The following is a 21,944-nucleotide window of genomic DNA, read 5'->3' as shown; positions in this document are numbered from 1 at the left end:
TTCCCCTCCTCCTTCTTCCTTCCCCTCCTTCTCTGTTGCTTTGCGAACAAGGCGGGGCCATTTGCTCAATAGTAAAAAACACACGCACGCGCACGAAGAATAAGACACTTGTAGTACTACTACAACACCTTTTACCACTACAACTACTAAATACTTTTATCAATAATCATCATTTTGATCATCAAATTAGCAACGACTGACCATGAACGTTTCACCTTTTTTTCTTAAAAGGGTAATTAACAGAAATACTATAGGCCTAAACTCATTGATACTGAAGGTCAGTGATCCCCAACCCCCCGGGTCGTGGGTCATTTGGTGCCGGGGCACACAAAAGACCTAAAGGTTCCATTCTTTTTTGCCTATAAGCAATCCACTCGCATGCACATATGTAGACATTTGGCCGTACTGGATGCGTCCAACAGACACAGTTTGATGTTATCACGGGTCTACACCAAGGGTCGGCACCCGATGGCTTTCAAGCCATATACAGTTGTTTTAATGAGTACAAATGGCTCAGGGAGATAAAATAGTTATCGTGCTAATTTTTGAATATTGCTTCATGCAGAGCTGATTGCAATACATGCAAAGCTGAATCACTACTGATGATTTTGAAGTTCGGTCCAGTATATATACACAATTTCAACAACAGTTTACAGTCAGGGTGTCAAACCAACATATCCCTGTTTAGGCTGTAAATCATTTTTATGGTAAGCTAATTAAAAGCTAGGTTCACTGTTGAGACATCTTATGATGAAAATCTCAGAAGTGACTTGTCACGGTTGCCATGGCGCCCAATTGGCGCAAGCTGTGGCTTGTTGACTATTTAAGCTTGGTGCTCTCACTCGCCCTCTGTCAGTCCGTCAACGAACCTTTGCACCAGCAAGACGTGGGTTTTGACTCCGTCCGGTATCCCGTTTGTGTATCCTGTCGGGTATCGATCTCATCTGTTTCGTCCTGTTTTGATTTCAGTCTCCGGTCTCCAGTGACTGGTATCGTCCCAGTCATTCTCTTCCTGTCTGATATCAGTCTCCGGTCTCCAGTGACTAGTATCGTGCCAGTCATTATTGTCCTGTCTGATATCTGCCTCCAGTCCCCTATATCTGTTATCAATCCTGTCAATCCCGTTCTGTCCGGTATCGACATCCTCTGTCGGTATCGGCTCGTGTAACTAGTATCGATCTCGTTGGTCTCTTGCTTTCTGTTGTTCCACGCCAGACTTCTGTCTTTCTTCTCTGGCCCAGCAATCGCCAAATCACTGAGGTTTTGCGTTAACGTGCATGACTGCCCCATTTCCTGTAAAATAACAGCTTGTGTGAGAAACGTCACGCATTTAGGTTCTTCTCCTGTTCCGGTTCTTGACATAACTCTAACCCAAAACAAACTTTTTACCCAAAAGCTCCAGCAAAGCAACTAACGTAATTTGATTGGGTGAGAGGTAAAAAAAATTGGCTCAGCTATACACAGGACAGGAAGTGGGCCCTCTTTCTCCTTTGCCCTGCGCTGTCTGCACTGAAGGTACCAGTAAATATGTTGGTATCCTCCTTTTCAGTATTTTGTGACTCTTTTACAAAATAACTCTGGTTGCACCTTGTTTTGAAACCATTATTTAGGACAAAAATAACAAAATGAGCCTCAACACTCAAGTATCTACGGGAGGGAGTTGAATTGAAGTGGTATATTGATCTTGACATGGGACACTGGCTCTGGCGTAATTTTTATTTCATGGATTTTATGAAACCATCAAATGTCACGCACTGAAATTAATTGAGCTGAATAATTAGCTATTGTCTGCAGAGCAGGTTTGGTGGCTTTGTTAATTTTTGGCTTCAAATATATGGTGTGGCTCTCTCAAAAGACAATCAAAAATGTTTTGCTTTAATGGCTCTTTGGGTCAAAAAGTTTCCCCACCTCTGGTCGACACTGTTATGTCATTGGCGGACCAACACCCAAATCTTATCCTTATTTGAGAGTCTGTTCTGAACATTTTTTAAACGTTGTGTGGTCAGGAACTCAAAGTTATTTTTAAATGAATAATCGGGAAATTTGTAGTATTTCTTGGTGACTGTGGTTTGGGTAAACAGGGGACTTAACATAACTTGTTTGGCCAGACATTTGATTTTCCTAACAAGTGTCAGCCTTTTATATGTTCTAAAAGCTACAAAGCAATAAAAGGAATGGGTTTAGTTTTTTGCCACACAGTTTTAAGGTTCTGTTTATAGTATACAAAATCATGCATGGACTTGCTCGCTCATATCTTTCAGATTTAATTTCCCTCTATGTTCCGGTCCAGAGCCTTCATTCTGAAAATGCTAGTCTACTAGTGATCCCAAGAGCCAAGAAGAGAACTGCAGGTTCAAGAGCGTTCTCCTTTTGGGTCCGGTGCTGTGGAATGTTCTGCCTCCCGAGATTCGATCTGCAACATCAGTGGAACTGTTTAAATCTAGTCTTAAAACACACTTCTATTCTATAGCTTAAGAATGACCCATATTTCATGTTGACAATGTCTGTGTATTATTTGTTAGTGCAACATCCATTGCAGCCCGTTCATCCTGGAACGGGGATTACCTCATGTGCAGTCCCTTCTCAAGGTTTTTTTTTTCATTTTCCTCATGTTGAGGTTTTTCAGTTTTTCCTTGTCCTCATGTAGGTTTTAGATCAGGGGATGGTGTAATAATAGTCTGTGGTTTGCAATAATCTGTGGTGCAGCCCTTTGAGACTCTTTGTGATTAAGGGCTATACAAATAAACATGGCTTGACTTGACTTGACTTTTAAGTGTTTTTGACCAACAAATCAGGACACCAAACTTTGCGCGTTCTGCAAGGACAAATAAAAATTATAATTGGTTAAAATTATCTCCTATCTGCTAGTTTGAGTTACATCATTCTCACAAATAATGGATATGAAGGCCCAGGGGCAGATTAGATTGGCCTGGCAGTAAAATCTAAACTCAGACTGGACCAAAAATGCTTCAAACAATAACAAGTGATTGAAGCAGTGAAGCTAAGAGAAATGCAGGAAAAAGAAAATACTGTTGGGAATTAGTCATTACAGTTTTATGGAGCAAATATGAGGGTTATTGTTGGATATGTAGGTCAGTGCTTCTTCTAAAATTTGTGTAATGAAAGATCGCACACAGTGCAAAATGAAACTAGAATAAAGTTAAACTACAGTAAACATGATTTTCACAATCTTACAGAATCTGATGTTTGTCATATCAGGATACCAAAAGATAAAAGCTGTAATATAATTTATCCTTAATTGCCTGAGGCATTCTGAAGCCCAGCAAATTATTAAAAGAACACATCTCCCCACATCTTAACTTCAATGTCATTAGCCTGATTGAGTGCGAACACATAGGAAGATTATAAACTTGCAGACATTTACAGCATATCTGTGGCAAGAACCCTTATATCTCCCTTCACACTTTCTCCTGGCACAAGCGCCAGTGTTTGACCTTTTTAAAATGCAACACATTTCTTGGACTTGAAAGCGTGAGCTCATGATGCGTGCCGCTAAATCTGAAGGACTCAAACGCGTAGCAGTAGAGAGGCCACCGCATGCTTGATGCCTGCTAATGCTGCAAAATGTGCCTTTGCTTACGGAATGGGCAGAGAAGGTTATAGCAATATATGAGGACAGGTTATTCATAATAATGCGCTCAGCTTTTAAACAAGGGAATATCTTTTTGTTAATCTTTAGTATTGTCTAAGTGTGGACCTTATGGACATTCATTTTATTTTTTACAATAGCTGAAATAAAAGATACTCTTCACTGCAGAATAATCTACTTTGTGAGACTTGTTGATTTAATTATTAATGTTCTTTTAGAATTGTTTTTGTTGTTAGTAATACCAACATTGTTAAACTCCAGGATAAACACATAAAAGTAAGGATAAGTAAGACTGTCCTTAATTGTCAGTGCATTAGATCAATTATTTGTTGATCATTCATTTTATTGGTTGTATGTACTAGTACAGTATTTCAATAGAGATTACAGTTTTTTGAGGAGAAGTGGTAAGTAATGAAAATATGCAGTATTTATATATTGTTTAACGTAATTATTATTATTATTATTATTATTATTATTATTATTATCCATCTTTCCATCCATCCATCCATCCATTATCTGCACCGCTTATCCTCAGTAGGGTTGCGGAGGTGCTGGAGCCCATCCCAGCCATCCTCGGGCGGTGGGCAGGGGACACCCTGAACTGGTTGCCAGCCAGTTGCAGGGCACAAAGGGACAGACAATTCGTTCGCTCATCCGCACCTAGGGACAATTTGGACCGGCCAATTAACCTGAAACGAATGTTTTTGGAATGTGGGAGGAAACCAGAGTGCCCGGAAGAAACCCACGCATGCACAGAAAGAACATGCAAACTCCTCACAGGAGGTTCGATCTCACGACCTCAGAACTGTGCCGTACACTCACTAACCACTGCTCCGCCGTGCTGCCCCTATTATTATTAGTATTATTATTATTATTATTATTATTATTATCATTATTTTAATCGCATCGCATTATGTCATAATTATTTGGGGTTTTATTTGTTTCTGCTAAATGTTATTCCACTACTTTTCCTTGCACTCTTGTCACAATGCACTACTTTTCATTGCGTTATTATTCCATCTTAGGCAAGTCTCTATCTTGTAAATAGTTTTTATTGTCTAACCTGATATTCTTCTATCTTAATCTCCTCTTTTAATTTTTTATCAGGTGTTTATCTTGGAGTGTCATGTCTAATTTTGTTGCAAACAATGTTCACAATGTTGTTATCAATGACAATAGAGACTGTTCAATTCAATTATCACAAGACTTTCTTTTAGTAAATTCATTGTGTGTTTCGTTTCCTAAAAATGTGTAAAATTGACATTGGTACCTGATGTGTTATGATAAAGAGACATTCAGAATTGTCATGGAGACAGCCTTAAATTACTTATCTAAAAACCTTGTTAATTGATAGTTAATTTTTATTAATCACAGTAGAAAATGTGTTTTAATACCTAATTAAACCTATACAACAATCATCCAAAAGTAATTAAGATTACACAGGACTAAATGTTTAATATATTTGTATTCGAGGTAAGATCTTGGGACGGGGCCCAACCCGGCCTGATTTTAAAATGTCAATCATTCAGTCGGGCCGGTCCGGGCTCAGCTTCTCTCTCGGTGTTTTTACCCCATTTTATTTTTTCGTGGAGGATCTGCACAGTATGCTCACTATTTATTGCACTTACTTTTATTTAAGTAATTATTTGGATGTCTACTCTTTACTTGTACTTGAGTAATATTATCCTGAAGAAACAGTATTTTAATTTGTGTAACACAACTCAGCAATACACTTGGGTGTACACTTTCGCACCGAAATGCGCACTTCGGCGCTGCACTTCGGCACTGTACTTCGGTCCTGCACTTCGGGTCTAGTCCCTCAAATTAAGTAAACCGGTCGGGTTCAGGCTGGTTCGGGATTTTGTACCCGAGGGCCAGGTCGGGATGGGCTAGTTTTTTAGGCCCGATCTTGCCTCTACTGTGTATTATCCAAAGCTTCACAATTCTATCATTTATTTGTGCGAAATACATCCCTTCTTCTGACTCTCAGCTATCATTCCCAATGAAGTGTATCTCGTACACGCTTTGTTTACGACAGATTTTATGTAATTATGCTCCCCAGCTACATGCTAATCAGTATACCGCATGTTGTGTTGGGAATGGGTCACTGGGACGTTCCAAACACAAAACACAATGACGCTACTCAGTGCCAGGATTGGAATTTTGCAGGATTTTTATAGGTCCAGTGAGTTTTATGCAGCAATAGTAAACCGTCAAGGTGAGTGCAAGGCATGTTTTTTGGATGATCTTTATCTTATTTATCTCTTCAGGGTCGTCACATAGTTGACTTGGAATGTCACTGAAACAAGGCCATGATGATTAATACTCAATTTTGGGAATACCGGGTAACAAAGCAACCCATTCCCGGAATGCAATTCCTTTTTTCTGGAACAAGTTCTGTAATGCACTATTAATACAATTTGTAACTCAACAATCATTACAACATGCTGCGTTACTTCCCACCTTATTAAAAACAGATCATTAATTACGACGTCCTCTGATTGATAAATGTTGCTCAATCAAATATGTAACATACAAACCTTGATTCTCTAGCAACGGTCAAGAAGGGCAGGTATAATACAACTATATACTGTATAGTTACAGTGGCGTCGTCAAGCACTGAATACAATGATGCTGAATTTCTCTCTGTAACAAATTACTGTTTTTTAATAACACTGTTTATATTTAAATGAAAAAATGAAATAAATTGGCCGCATCACTGAATAAGCCGCAGGGTTAAAGGTTTGGGAAAAAAGTAGCGACTTATAGTCCGGAATTTACGGTAGTTGGCCCAACTATTTATCTGCGGCAGTAGCTCAGGAGGTAGAGCGCTCCTCTTGGGATCAAGGGATCCCAGTTCGAATCCCGGCTCGTCCGTGTTACATGTCGAAGTGTCCTTGGGTAAGACACTGAACCCCTAATACCCCCAATAAGCAGGTTAGCGCCTTACATGGCTGCAAGGCCGCTATTGGGAAATGTGGAGCACATTGTAAAGCGCTTTGGGAAGTCATTGACTTGAAAAGCGCTATATAAATGCAGATCATTTCATTTATCAATTTGCATAAAAAGATGGCTTTTGGAAAGACATTGAATTTCCTGGAGCCAATTTAACAAACCACTACAAATTGAGAATGTAATTATAATTCTATTGGATGTTGGTCTACAGGTATATGACAGTAATAAGAATATTAATGCAGCAAACTGTTTCTAGTGTTGGTCAAGAGCACAAAAGCGACAGACTGGGCAAGCTTAGATGCATTTGAACATGTTTGCTTAGCAGCCTACCTGAAAGTTACATGGATCGTTTTCCCGCTAGTCTGTCTATTGCTTTGGGTTGGTATTTGGACTTTAATTGAACCAGGACTTTTCTTAATTTCAATATTTTCACGCTACGCTAGCACATAAAAAACAAAGACCCACGGGGACCAGTACCACGTTACTCTTCAGCATTCCCCCAACCCCCATTTCTCCTACCAAATGTGTTCTGCCCCGGACAGATAGGCAAAGGAGGAAACAAAAGCATAAGGGCTCTTTAAATTCAGTCAGGCATTGTAAACACATAATTAAGAGATAAATACCTGTCAACCTGTACGTTTTTGCCGTACAAAGTACTTTTATTATGCATTTTAAGACGTGTACGACGTACAAGAAAATCTGTACAAAAAAACGCAAATTTGTCAATTATGGGTACCATCCGGTACACACCGACTATCACGAAACAGCAAATCAATCAAGTCAAAGGAGTTCGTCGCGGAAGCCTCTATCTCGGTATCGTCTTTTTCGTTGCAAACGAAGCGAGCGATTTGATGCTACTGTGCGCATGCGTCTGCCGCCTGGGGATTTCCCATCATGCATCATTCCGGAAAAAAAAAAAAAAAAGGTGTATGATTATTTTGTACGGGAAAATACGACAGTTTGTACAGGCATGGATCCGTGGAGGTTAACAGATATGTCAAATGGCACACCCCCCTTAAATAATTACTGTACTGTAAATAGAATAAATCATTGTTGGCACTCACCATGGGAGCTTTGAAACAATAACTGTATAATAATCATAATCACAATATTAAGTTAAACGAGAATTTTAAAAAAGTAATAGTTCTGTCTGAGAAAGAAACATTAAGACCTTGCAAACACAAGATCATAAGTGCACAAAGGGTACCGTTTGGTGGTGTCAGCCTTCATTTATTCGTCAGTGTAAATGCAACTGGCAGATCAACCTCTTGCTATTTTCACCCCTCCTCCTCAAACAGGTGCAAGAGCTCTTTGCTCAACACATCAAAAGAACACAAACACACACGAACGCACACCTGTGAATAAATCAGAGCTAACACTAAGAATAAAGAGAGCAAAGAGTGTTTGGATTTAAAGCCCCATCTCGTTTCATATTCATGAGGTGCAAAGCTTTAGTGCTCCCTGTGCTTGTTTACCGCCTTGTACTGCCTGGTGTCCTTGGGAGGAGGTTTGAGATTCCACGAAGCAAACATGTTGACATAAGCTTGCCGTTTTGCATCTCCAAACCATGTATGTGATGCATTGTGTACACACACAAACACAACATTGATCATTCTCTTCTTTTGACACCTTGTTCATTAAAAGTCCTCCTTTGCAATTTTACTTGCGTGTGTTGAGAATATGTCCACAGATTTACATTATACAGTATGACGATGGCAAAATACATTTGACAGCTCTCATGTTGTGTTGACGTTTCTACGGTGCAAATTACAGTTAGAAATACAGACGGTGATTGGGTGATTACAAGGAATTTCCAGGCGGCCACAGATTTTTTTGGGTACTCCATATACCAGGGCTCTCCATGGATGCCCGCAGGCACCTACGGTCCCTCCTAGAGCGCATATTAACAAAAAATAGCTCTCTGCTTGAAAAAGTTTGGAGACCTCTTCCATATACAGTAATTTAGTTATATGGACGAAAATAGTGTTTGGTTAAACAACAACAATGCAAAAAAAAAAAAAAACATTGAATTGGAAAAATTAAAAAAAACAAAACATTAAGGTTTAGTCACTCAAAAATAATTTCTGAAAATGTTTCAGTTTTTTTAAACAGAAAATAACCCCCCAAAAAAGAACAATGAGTATTGTGATAAAATGATGGACTGATCCATTTTTATTCTTACGCATGGTCGTTTTATACCAGGTGCCGTTGAGGAAGCTTATCAAAGTAAAGGTTGGTTCAATAAGCAGTTCCTTCAAAGGTTTTATTCACAAAATGTTCCGTGCACAAATGCGATACAGGTAATGGGTTTAGCAATTCCCAAGTGCGCAGACGATACTAACAGAAGGAGAGTGCCACAGCCAAAACTAAACTGAAAAGATGGAATTTCTCATTGAACAAAAAAACGTAAGTTGATGGATCACTTAACCGCCGGGTTCATCGGGGTACCACTTCCTTTGGTGTGCCTTAGGCAAGTATGGCCTGGCAGCGTCTGTTGCTCTCCAGGTCGTGTATTGATACTCAACCTTATTATACCCGATGCTGTATAATAAGATTAAAAATATTGGGATTATTGATCAAATTATGCTTTTTTCTTTGTCTCACCAGCTCTCTGATATGATTCTGAGTACCTTAAATCAGAATCTGGTTGAATTTACCCTCCAACTGTCACGATTGCCGATTGAGAGCACCTGCGGCGGCTTAGGTGGCGCCAACAGCCCGGACAGCTGATTGGCTGATACTCCCTTTTTAAATCCCCGGCTTCCAAGGGGAAGCTGCCAGATCGTTATGCGAACTGTTACCACCAGCTCAGTAAGCCTTTTCATCCGACTCTGTTCCTGCCCCGCTTTTCTCTGCCTGACCTTCGTTGCCAACCTGTTTCCGGACCTGACTTCGCCCCGTTCTGCCTGGCTGTTACCTGACCTGTTTTGCCCCGTTACCTGCCTGCCTCCTGTTACCGACCTCATTTCCGAACTTGACATCGCCTTTGCTCTCCAGTCCCGGCCAACGACTTGCAATTCCCGCCTGTCTCCGATCCTCCTCGCCAGACACGGAAGTCCGCATCGCCTGCTCCTCTTTGTCCGTCAGCCATCGGATCGTGGAAGCAAGCCCTGCTCTCCCTCTTTATTAATAAAAACGAGCGCTATTGGGTCCTGTGTCTGTTTCTGGTCTGTGACACCAACCTGGGGTCCACCTATCAGATTTTTCTGCTGTCATCCCTATCAGTGCAGATAACCCTCTCTCCGGTCCCTTTCTTCACTTGGTTAGTCCGTGCCTTATCATATTCACATTTTATTTCTATTACCTTTTTGTTTTAATTTTATTGTATTGAACCAGGACTTTTCTTAATTTCACGTTTTTCCGGTTGCCGGGCGGGTACAAAGGAGGGGATTTTATCGTTTTATTGTACACTGCATGTGTTATGAAGCCCTTTAAATGGCAATTTGTTGGTTGAAAAGTGCTTTACAAATGGATTTGATTTGAATTTTGATTTTATCATTAGCATGTAATCACACAACCACTGGTGGTAACAATAAAACCGAGGTATTTTCATGTTAATATGAATAAAGCAATATAAAAGTCACCATACCAAAAGCATCTGTGACCTTATCTGACCTACAAAGCACTACCAGATTATTTTTACTTTTTTTCTACAGTATATCTATTTACAAAAATACAAAAACCAAGTAGTACTTGTACAGTAGGCCTTTGTCTAAACCTCTTATACAGTAGCAAGTACTGATATGATGGTAGTCAAGGCCATTTCTGGCTACATAATAAACACAACTGAAATAATGGAAATGCATAGACATCACAATTAAATAATTATAGAAGCTACACATTTACGGCTAAATAAATAAAGAAAAATATAATTCAAGGATTTAAATGAATCAAACATACCACTATGACCAAATACAGGCAGTGACAGATCTTATTCCAAACGAAACTACCCGTTGCAAGCTATAGGTACATATAATTTATTACGTAGGGTAATTTGGGTATTGTTATCTGACATCTTGTTTGGTCAGGCCCGAGATCAACTAAATATATAGATATGTATACAGTATATAGTGTACATACAGTAAATACTGTATATACATAAAACATGGGCTTGAAACAAAAAAATGTATTGGACTGAGTGAAATAGAGGCTAAATGGATGAATTTACAATCGACGATATATTTTAAGTACCTGTATTCTATTTCAACTATACATTGTTTAAAAAAAAAAAACAAGTTGACCTCAACCCATTATATCATGAATAGAAAATTGATTACACCCTGTAGGCAACAGAGGCCTCTCAAAATAATGAATAGTTTTCCATTAGTAGTTACTATCAACGTATTTTTCCTGTTGTACGACAAGGTAAGTGCTATCTTTGTAAAAGTGCAATTAATTCTTGACTGTCTCCTCGATGAAGTAATGGCGGCTGCTCCTGAAATATTTTGCTGGAGAAAATATTGACTTTGAAAATCAGCTAAAAAGTTTCAATTTAAATTGATGAAGAGTCAGTTGACTCTGAGTTTTCTGTCGGAGCAAGAAAAAAAAAGATAATTAAAAATATAAAAAGAATCCGAGTTAATGGGACTTTACGCTGCTACCCTCTGTTGGTGAGAATTTGAACCACTTTGACTTGAAGGTAAGGTTTAACCAAATTATCATTACATTTCCATGTAACACCTCATGATTCTTTTTATTGTTTTTTTCTCACAAAAAAAAAAAACACACTGCAAACACCCACCTTATACTATATAGAATATATTGACCCGATAGCAACTCGAGGGAATGATACGGGGGCAACATGTCAACGCATACGATGTATTTCTCAGCAAACTCTACTCACTACATCCCATTTAGCATAAAAGTAAAGTTTAGTTCAGTAATTCATCTATTTTTCAAAACAGTAAGTATATTTGCATGTATGCATGTTGAATATTAATATGACCCTCTGACATTTCATAAATATTCCCATTTGATTAAAAACTTACTTGCACATTTGATGAATTCCAGCTGCGTGCTTATAAAAAGTAAGTACTGTACACAATGTTCTCTGAAATTTTCAAGGAACAAGCTTTAGCTCCAATGACCCACCTGTTACAATTTAATTCCCTCAAATAAAATTTACCACATTTCCTGGATATAAGGTCCACCTAAAATCCAAAAACAAATTGGCCAGAAATGTGAAAGCCTGCCTCATAATCCGGTGCGATAAAATTGGAAATGCATAGTTACAATTAAAATATACTGCATACGGTAACTGTTTTGGCTTTGGGAAACATAGAATAGTGTTCGAGTATCCTCTTGTGGTTAAAATGTAATTTTTTTGTTGCTAAAAGCAAAAGAAGCGCAAACCTTCGATGACAGCTCAGATGCTAACTTTTGATTGCTCATTGCAGATCTTTTGTTGTTGCTTTGGACAATAATTGTTCATAAGTATAAAACGTATTGTGATTTTTGTTTAAGGTAAAACTTCGTACGGAATGAAGTACTCTTGTTGGAATTGTTGGTAAATCATACTTCATATGCTAACTGCTATGCCTTTGAGAAACAGAGTGGTCTTTCAGTGCCCTCTTGTGGTTAACATGTCAAATATTTGTTGCTAAAATTATTCAAACGGTGCAAACCCAGCTCTTACTTTAGTTTTAATTCTATGCGCCATATATAGAAAAACATATCACAAAATACGTTTTGGGGGGTGCACCTTAAAATTGGCTGTGCCTTATAGTGCGGAAAATATGATATATAGTAGTATATTTTGACTGCAATGGTGACAAAATGTGTACATGGATGTTAGCTCTTTATTTTTGTCCAATCATGGTGTGTTGCTATGTTGCAGTATTGGTTTTAGGGTTTGTATTCTCTTGCTGTCATAGGTGATCTTGTGCCAACCAGCTATGGTGAAGTCAAAAGTAATTTTGTCCAACATTATTATGACAAAAATAGGGTTGTAGAAATAACTGTAATCATGTACATGAAATTACACTCTTTTATAAATATAGGCGGGTCTCCATATTAAAGATTCTGTCTGGAATCTGGAAGTTATATACTCGCTTACGCCATCATCTGGCTCAAATCATCATTGCAGCCTCTGTCAACCTCCTTTTGTGGCAAGAGCACGTACACGCATTGGTTGGAAGCGATTTAAGAAACTATTGTTTTTTCAGGGTTTAACCACTTAACTGCTGGAGTCAGAGGACCACTACCTCCTCCGCTTGGGCAAGTACAGCAGTAGTGGTGGCCTTTTGTCTCGAGGTCAATTTTTTAGAAGGGGTTTGCTCTCCAACATTAAATCGGGCGATGCAACGTTATTAAAATCCTTAAGGACTTTCTACCTTAGAATAAGAATAAAAATGAATCATTCCATCATTTTATCACAATACTCATTGTTCTTTTTTGGGAGGTTATTTTCTGTTTTTTAAAAAAAAAGACTGAAAATAATTTTAAAATCATTATATAATCTCTATTCTAGTACAGAAGTACCAGGCCTGGATTTAGGGCACATTTTTGCTACATTAGTAATCAACATCATTATGGTGGCTATCGTCACTTCAGCTAATTACGTGATTTAACATTTCTAAACCATGAAGAACTTGAAAGATTGTGACAATTATAGAAAATCGTTACATTGTATTCGGTTTCAGCAGTCTTTGGCCTTGTTTAGCACAATTTTTTTCAAACCTAGCCGTTAGTCACATCAGCGAATAATGTCACTTTGTTGGCCAGCCTAGCTTTCGCTAATTGTGCTGAAAAAAAAAAAAAAAAACACAGCATGAAATTATTTCCTACACCTTCTCCCCCATTCCTGCGTACTAATGTTTTGTGTGTCCTGAACAGCGTTGCTAATGATAAAGGCAGATAAATGTGGTGAGAAAACCAATTATAAAAGCTCTTTGAACCCTGTTGAGCATTGTTAACACATACTTATTAGAAAAACATATTACTTTCAACTGTTTAGGAACATCTCAAACAATGTACCCCACTTTTAAATAATCAATGTAATGGCAGCGAGGATTATTTTTATTTAATGTAGTTTGTGATTTTATTTGACGTGTATTGACGAACGCACACACATTTGCATACTACGTACAGTATTAATGATAGTTTCAGTAATTCTGGCATGACAGAGATGGTGATTTTCTTCTTCTAAATCTCCACAGAAAACCTGGGGGTGCCCAAAAACTTTGCTCTTTGTTGCTGGTTATAGGGGTCTACTACCCGCGTTGAGATTGGCGAAGCCTAACACTTCCAAACTATCATAATCATCATAAGTGTCTTGTCCGAACCACATAAATTCTCCTCCATCCAGAGGCGCCTCTGCACATTTCTTCTGATGGTCGCGGGCAAATCGTCTTGCTTTGGTTGGTTCCACTGTGGGTTGTGTGGCAAAGTCGGCTCCATACACTGAGTTTTTCTCAGTGGCCAGCTTGACCCCGTGTTGGCAAAGGCAGAAATGAGACTTGTGTTGACTGATGTCCTCAGGACATTTTTTACGGCCTGCACCCTGATAGAATCAAACATGTTTTATCATACATTTTATATCAATTGGGTTAAAAATTACTAATTTTGCATCAGAAAGAGAAAAATGTGCTAACTTTCTTGGTTAGTTTGTTCAAAACGCATTTGAAGGTGTTGAGAAAAGTTTAGGAAATGCAGGTAATAAACACTTAGCCAGTTGGTAGAAAATGTTGCCAGTTGTTATTATGTAAAGATAATTTATGTTTTTTTCAAAAGTACAATGAGCAAAATTATCTGAAATAGCTTATGATACACACACACACATTATATATATATATATATATATATATATATATATATATATATATATATATATATATTATTTTTTTTTTTTTTTTTGGGACTATTTTTTTATATCAAGACTAGAAAAATTATACATAAAATGTGCAAAACAGTTCGGAAACTGCTATTGTAGAACAAACAGTTCACTTTTTAAGTGCAGTTTTAATAAAAAGATTGTTATAAAGTACAGTAGGAAACACGTCACAAAACTTCCCCAAATGGGATACTTTATTATTCTAAGTGTGGGAAGGTAGGTCACCCAGTTTTAGGTCAAATAATTTGTGTTTTGCTTTTGAAGAACATTAAGCTTATTTTAAGTACAATTTTATTGGATTATAAAAAGTTAAAAAGTACAGAAGAAATATGTTGCAATTCTTTTTGTGATTGGGATAAAGTACTTCATAATAAGTCAAAAATAAGTGGGCAAATTATAGGTAAAATCATTGACCACAATTGGGCCTTTTGATAAATCTTTTTTCTCAACAGTAATCCAAACATTTATAGAATTACAAAAATGGTGTGGATCATGTCATTTGGACCAGAATCTGGTTATATTTGACCCAACTGTTTTTTTAGAGGGACAGTAAGTAGATATCTACAGTATGCAAGTAGGTAAATTTTAAAATCCATTCGGGTAAATATTGGCAAAATACCTAATGTAAAAAAAAAGGCAAATTGTTGAGCAAAAAAAAATCATAACCCTACTTAGTTCAATTAAACCCAACGTTTTAGTGAGTCACTAAACTCTTAACGTGGTGTGCAAAACCACTGGAAATGTGTCTAATTGACACAAGCTACAATTGGTCTCTATTTTACCTGCATTTTTTTTACTATTTGGATTTTTGAGTGTAAGGTAGATGAAGCAACTCACATCATCAAAGACAATGATGTTGTCCTGAAATGATAACTTGTTGTCATGCTGGGAGGCTGTATATGTCCTGAATTTCTGTCAAACAGAAGGACACACACAGGTGTAAAGAACAATAACACCAAGCATCTGCTGTAAACCTCAACTCAAGTTCAACTGTCCACATATTTACTGACCTACCTGACATCTCATTATAATAGGATGCTTACTAATTTTATGATAAAACCAATTTCTTCACATTTTCTCCTACTGAATGTTTGCAAATTCTCCCAAAGCATTTTTAGGACAAAAAAAAACCCACTATTTATTTTTTTATAACCCACTGGTTCTGAAACAACACATACCGGCTCAGGCTTCATCTTGGTAAAGCGTTCAAAGCGAAACGCTTGAGGCAACTGATCATGGATCTGAGTCAGCATCCTGCCGGTGCTTGTTGAACACTCGCGATTCCTTCCTTCGCAAGGTGGAGCGTCTGGGTGAGGAAACTGAGGAGAGCATTAACAAATGGGAAACACCATTAGGCATATAGAGCATAAACCTTTTGCTTCTTGTCATTACACGGTTTCTCAAAACTGCCGATTTTGACTTGTAGATTATATTTAACATATACTTGTGATAAATGAGGATTTGTTGTATTTTTAGTGCATCAATGTGCAGGGTGGTTAATAAGTATATATTATTTTTAATATTGGATACCTGCGAAGGAGATTACATAGGATGCCAGTTTGTTATTTTGACTATTAATAACATTTTACATTATTGTCACTATTGGCCAATCATGTTGTGTTTTTTTTCTTTTATCTAAACCCTTTAGAGCGGATCTTCTCTTGTAACCTGGTTGGTTGGTTGGTTGGTTGGTTGGATCCCTTAACCACTTGGGTCATAGGGGCGCCATTTCCTGTGGTGTGTCTTGAGCAAGTACAGCATGGTGGCGCCCAACCCTCTCCAGCCAACACATGTTTCCACCTGGTCTCGAACCAGGGACTTTTCACATGTTATGCGAATGTACCCGATTTAATAAAAGGAAAGGACACAGTGGAATGCTTTTAGAACAGGATGGGATTCCTTATCTGAAGTATGGGCTCGATCCCTTGTTCTCCTTGCAAGCTCAAGACCCATCGATGTTTTCTCTCCCTATTTTGAGTACCTTCTAAATTTTAAAATCAGTACAGTAGTTAATATTTAGGGGAAAAGTGACAAGTAATATTCTAGTTACTGTATACAATTTTACAATAGGATGTAACTTCTGTGATAAATATTACATTATTAAATTTTAAAAAAATTAGTGTGTTTGTCTATTACAATAAACAAATAATTAGTTTTTATGCCAGGTGAAGTCAGTCTAACTACTGATACACCTATTAGTTTTGTTTTGAATTAAATAGTATTTAATTTTCTTTTTTCTCATTGATAACTCTTTAGTAATCATTGCATCGAGATTCTCTAGGGTCACCACGTAATAGAAAGTACAGTAAGATAAACTAATGTTTTAATTGAAATTTGTAAGTATTGGAAAGTATAAAATGCTATCAAAAATAATGTTCTTTTTCAGCCCTGCAACTGGCTGGCAACCAGTTCAGGGTGTCCCCTGCCCACTGCCCGAAGATAGCTGAGATGGGCTCCAGCACCCACGCGACCCTACTGAGGATAGGCGGTGCAGATAATGGATGGATGGATTCTTTTTGCAGTGAAATGCATATCATTAATAGCTCTTATTGTAACATTTGGTTTATGCAGCATGTGCCATTTAAATTCCGACTTAAAAATATGAAGTTGTCTTACCCATTTGCCGTCATTGTTCATTGATGAATAACGCTTGCCACCTTTTACCATGATGCCACGGAGTTGTTTCACTGCTAAACGATCACACACAGACATGCACCATCCAACACAAGAGCTTATTAAAACACTGGTGACTATGGAAACTGGACATTCAAAACCAATGTTGGGCGCCTAAAGAAATGCAATCCAAAACATTGAGAGATTAGAATTACAATAGCTTAGCAATCAACACCAAACTGTATATAATAATTATGTTACTTTATTTCCACAATTCACAGAAGTTTACATTATTTCATCTTTCACAAACATTTAACAATTTATTAGCAAACACTGAATCGTTCTAAAAACACAATTAAAAAGGTCGCAGGATTATGAGACAGATTTCAACCAAGAGATAAAAAAAAAATCTCAAATGCGAGTTAAAAGTTGAGAAATTACAAAATGGTAATTATACAAGCCTGTGGAAAATAAAAGGCCAAATGCATAATACATCACCTGGGAAATAGACGTTTGTGTCAACTTAACCGTGACAAGATTCGTGCAAATTATTTCTGTTTGTGGAACATACAGTGACATCATCAGTTGTGTAATAGGGTGACACAAGTTGTTTGATGAGGTTTGACATCTTATGACATCTTCATTAGTACATAAAAAGAAAATTATGTTACTTTATGATTAATATGACTTCATTACCTAAATCACTTCGTTTTAGTTTTCTAACTTACAAACACCACACTTGAAAACAACGGCTGAGGTCAAAATTCCAGGGAATTATAGTTCAACTTTGGGAATTGTTTGCGATGGTCTTACTATCTTTCTTCCCGTTCCTGTAAAGGCGCCTCCTCAAGTGTCTGGCTACTCGCTGCCACCTGGAAAAAATTGAAAGTGATCCAACTAGCCTCAAAAATGGTCTAATGCTCGAATTTTCACTCACCTCTCCTGTGCATCATTGTATTTATTCAGGCGATCTGCTTCCTCCTTCTTTTCATCCATCCACCGCTGCAGGAGATCCTCTTTCTCGCTTTGTGCCTGTGATAGTGCCTCCTTCAGGCCTCTCTGCTCCTTATGGAGGGAAGCCAGTTCTTTAGCCTGCCGTTCGATGGTGTACTCATGTTGGTAGAAAGTTGTCTTCAGGGCGTTCCCTGCCTTAGCCAGAGTGAGAGCCTCTTGGCGGTGATGGGACACTCTAAATAATAAAGAATTGGTGATTAAACAGTCTTACTGTATTTTGATTGAACAAGGTCTGGGTCTTGTTAGTCTGGGTCATAACCACACAGTTTTTCTTATTTTGTTCACCCAAAGGAATGCTCACACTTTTTTGAGCCAAGGTACACCTTTTTTCAATGACCAAATCTTTTGAAAGATTTTAAAAATTAGTTCCTGACACCAATTACATGGTTTTATTTTATTATTATTTTTAAAGCTCGGATTGTCAGGTTACCTAAATTGAAGGTACCGGGTTTCTCTTATAAATCTGCGTTCATTGTGGCTCAGGATGTGTTATGTGTTAATCATTTTGGTTGGTAACTTGGGATTTTAATAAATTGTTTTTTTTTTCAATTTTATTGTATTTTTATTTTTTTTTACTAGAAAAGAAATAGAAATTATTAAATTAAGCAATAATTATCCGCCTGTGGATTTTTACATCTGGAGTTTAAAGTTTTCAAATCAGCACTTGCTAGAGCTAAACGCGCTTGGACTTTATGAACAGCACCTGTTGATGGCCCGACATCTTCCTCCTCTTTCCCGTCGCTCTCAGCTTTCAAGTTTTCATACAGTAGTTTTGTTTTTGTGCTGATAAGTTTTGTATCTAACATTATGTTTGTAATGTTAATGCAGACTCAACCCTCACTATGGTCTTGGTATGGAGAGTTGCAACCCTTTGTGGTTCACATTAAAATTCATTATCTTTTTCGCCCTTATGTTTTATTCTTCCTTCTTGATGAAACGAATGTAAGATTCATTCATTCCGCAATGCCGCCCCACACCCGGGTAGCTTTTACCTTCCTTAAGCATGTCAAGAAGTCTAACTTTGTGGACTATTAATTCCTCAGCCTTTTTTTGACAATTCAAAGCGTTTTCTTGACATGATGATGGCTTTTAGTGAATATTGAAATTGAAATATGTGTGTAAATAATGTATGCCGCTATGTTATTGATGAACAGGTAAACACAGGCAAAAGATGGGCAGGGGTAGTGTTTAGCCAATCAGAATGCAGAACAAATGCACAATGAAAATCTGCAAAGTAGCGCAACCGCGATACAGCAAGGGATTACTGTAATACTTTATGAGCAGATAATTACTTTATAAAAAGAAAATAAGCAATATGCTGTCACCTACTGACATGGATGAATGCTAGTTACTCACTGAACAATAGCATGCTTCTTTTGCAAAGAGAAAATTTGGCAATTTAATGTGGCACACAAGTTGAAAACACTGATCTAAAGAGTTTTGTTTTAGGTCCAGGACAACAAAGATTTATATTCTCAGAATTATAAAGGGCTTCTCTCACCACTACTCATTTGATCTGCTGCCCTTTGATAGACACTATGGGTCCCTTAAAAAAAGGACCACCCAGCTCAGAGCCAGTTTCTTCCCCAGGGCGATAACCACCCTCAACAAGTGCATAAGACTGAAAAAAATCTTTATCGTGACCTTATTTAGGAAAATATGTATTCATATCTTATTTCTAGATTTATTTTGGAATTATGTAGCTGCTCGTGTAATCCCACTTACAACTTCGGCCAGTCTCCAAGCACAACCTTGTACATATTTTTGCTTATCTATCGTGACCTTCTTATTTTTGTTTTTCAAGCCTTCATTACAGGATCTTCCTGAAATTCTATGTCTAATCATGTAATATACAATGTTCACTGTTTTGTTATTATGGACAAACAAATATTTTTCTAATTCTAATATATACTTTTAAAAAAACTTTACATACGACACGTATGACTTTCCACCCTGTGGAACTCGTAACCCTCCTTAATAGAATTATTGAAACACGAATATTTTGTTTGTTTGTTTGTTTGTACATGATTCAATTGTTTGTTTGTTTGTACATGATTCAAATTGAATCTTTTCTTCCGGCGCCGTCACGAATGGCAGCCACTCCAGCAGCTCCCGTGTTATTTTCGATTGTTCTCAGCTCAGGGATGCTGCTGGAAATGTGAATTTCCCTTCGGGGATGAACAAAGTATCTATCTATCTATCTATCTATTCTTACCGCGACTGCCAGTGCTGCAATTCTGCATCTTTAAGATACAGGACAGTAGTCAAGTCGGACACAGTCTGGGAGAGCTGAGTTGACACACAAAAAAAAAAAAAAAAAAAATGAAGGCACACCACAAAATCAAAGTTCAATCATTGCTCTTACCTTTTCAGCAAGATGCTCACTTTCACGGAGGCCAAGTTTGAGTAACCTGACATTCTCCCCACCTTTTACTCCAGTTTCTGAGCTGTACTGAGTCGATGTTGACATTTTCATTGTAAAGTCAACAAAAAGGGTAAATCACATTGACCAAAGAAAAGAAAATTTCTAACCTTGTTGCTTGGACATCTTCTAAAAACTGCTGTCGGATTTCAAAGCGTTCTTCCAATTGAGATACTAAAAACAAGGTCAAGTTAAGAACAGTTGACAGAAATTGAAAATTAAAGTGAGAATTATCTTACAGCTTGTATAGACGCCCTCGTATGGAAATTTCTGTGTTTGATCTCTGAGTTGCAGGCGAGCACGTACATGACTCTTCCAGTTGGCCATGCTAACACAAGCAAGCAATTTCCTTTTTTGGAGTCTTTAAATTGTGGTTTGTTTTCTTAATATTCCACACCCGATTAGGAGGCAGACAAATACAACAGCTGATTGTTAAAACGCAGCAGTCAGCTGATAAATGCCCCGCCTCCAGCTAGTGCCAGAGGCTCTCTCTTTTCAGCCAATCAGTAGCCGACTGAATTGCTCTTTTAAAATCTAAATCTTATATTTAAGTGCATGTTTTAAACACGTTGTTGAAAAACATAAACAGCAAAATTCGAACTGACACTGTGTGTATCTACTTAAACAAATACGCAAAACATTGCATTGATAATGGGTCCTCATATCTTATTTATCGACTTATTTGGGAAATTTGTTGCTGCTACATGTTATTGCACTACTTCTTGTTATACTAATGTTATGATGCACTATTTGTCATTGCACTATTATTTAAACGTATACCATTCTTAAACCACTACCTATGCTTGAAATTATTTATCTTATTTTTATTTTTTAAGTCATTATTATCCAAACATTAAAGACAACGATAAATAAAGTAAACAACGTGTACTGTGTTTTTATCAATTCCAATTAAAAAAAAAACAATTACATTCAAAGTCAACAACTTTAGGAGACAATTGCTACAACGGGGGGGAAAAGGCCGACTGGAAAAAGCTTAATCTTAATTTGTGAAATTAGTTAGTTTATTTTAAAGCAGTTTAATATTGTATAATTAAATGACGTGTGTAGTATACTTGGACATTTTGAAGGAAAAAAAACACATTGAAAAGTATCAATATTAAACGTTGACAACGGTGATAGTCAAATGGCAAAGAAATTGTTTTGGTACATTTGATTATGATGGAAAATGCAGTAATGCATATTATAAAAATATAAACGGCAACAATTTGACGTGAATTATCAACTTTCGTCTAGATTTTTCCAGAAGTAGGAAGAATATCGCTGACCTTTCTAGAACATTAACTCACCAAGTGTTTCCGGGTGGATTTTCTTGAGTATAGCTATTTTATTTACATTTAGTGCAATCAAAAATATTAAAATTCCATTTATTGTTTAAATGAACTTTTTTAGATGTTTTATTCAATCTAAAAATGAGTAAAATATTTTAATCAAAAATATTTTAAGCACAACCCGGAAGTCAGGGAACGCCGTGCGCCGAG

At 37.4% G+C, this 21,944-nt stretch overlaps 2 protein-coding genes across 3 annotated transcripts; both read right to left on the bottom strand.

The window, feature by feature from the left end:
• Positions 1 to 13,564: 13,564 nt before the first annotated feature.
• tex36 (testis expressed 36) lies at positions 13,565 to 17,583 on the bottom strand. 2 transcript variants are annotated; one of them, XM_088351729.1, is made up of 5 exons: positions 17,508 to 17,583; positions 17,013 to 17,083; positions 15,575 to 15,715; positions 15,234 to 15,308; positions 13,565 to 14,066 (listed from the first exon to the last, which is right to left on the bottom strand). In XM_088351729.1, the coding sequence occupies exons 2-5, from the start codon at positions 17,061 to 17,063 to the stop codon at positions 13,764 to 13,766; spliced, it is 570 nt and encodes a 189-aa protein (XP_088207855.1). In that variant the 5' UTR covers positions 17,064 to 17,083; positions 17,508 to 17,583; the 3' UTR covers positions 13,565 to 13,763. The 2 variants fall into 2 exon arrangements, with proteins under 2 accessions (XP_088207855.1, XP_088207854.1); XM_088351728.1 differs by having other exon boundaries at positions 17,013 to 17,086; positions 17,508 to 17,582.
• A 149-nt stretch (positions 17,584 to 17,732) lies between these two features.
• LOC148353736 (autophagy-related protein 16-1) lies at positions 17,733 to 21,225 on the bottom strand. The gene is made up of 6 exons (XM_088351727.1): positions 20,685 to 21,225; positions 20,556 to 20,619; positions 20,389 to 20,470; positions 20,239 to 20,312; positions 17,947 to 18,198; positions 17,733 to 17,881 (listed from the first exon to the last, which is right to left on the bottom strand). Exons 1-6 carry the CDS (start codon positions 20,770 to 20,772, stop codon positions 17,791 to 17,793), a joined length of 651 nt encoding a protein of 216 aa, XP_088207853.1. The 5' UTR covers positions 20,773 to 21,225; the 3' UTR covers positions 17,733 to 17,790.
• Positions 21,226 to 21,944: the final 719 nt, after the last annotated feature.

This window comes from Urocampus carinirostris, chromosome 13 (genome assembly GCF_059441175.1).
Source record: "Urocampus carinirostris isolate Australia breed hairy pipefish chromosome 13, RoL_Ucar_1.0, whole genome shotgun sequence".
Taxonomy (NCBI): domain Eukaryota; kingdom Metazoa; phylum Chordata; class Actinopteri; order Syngnathiformes; family Syngnathidae; genus Urocampus; species Urocampus carinirostris.
Note: the sequence above shows the minus strand (reverse complement) of the source record. Positions and strands in the feature narration are given on the sequence as shown.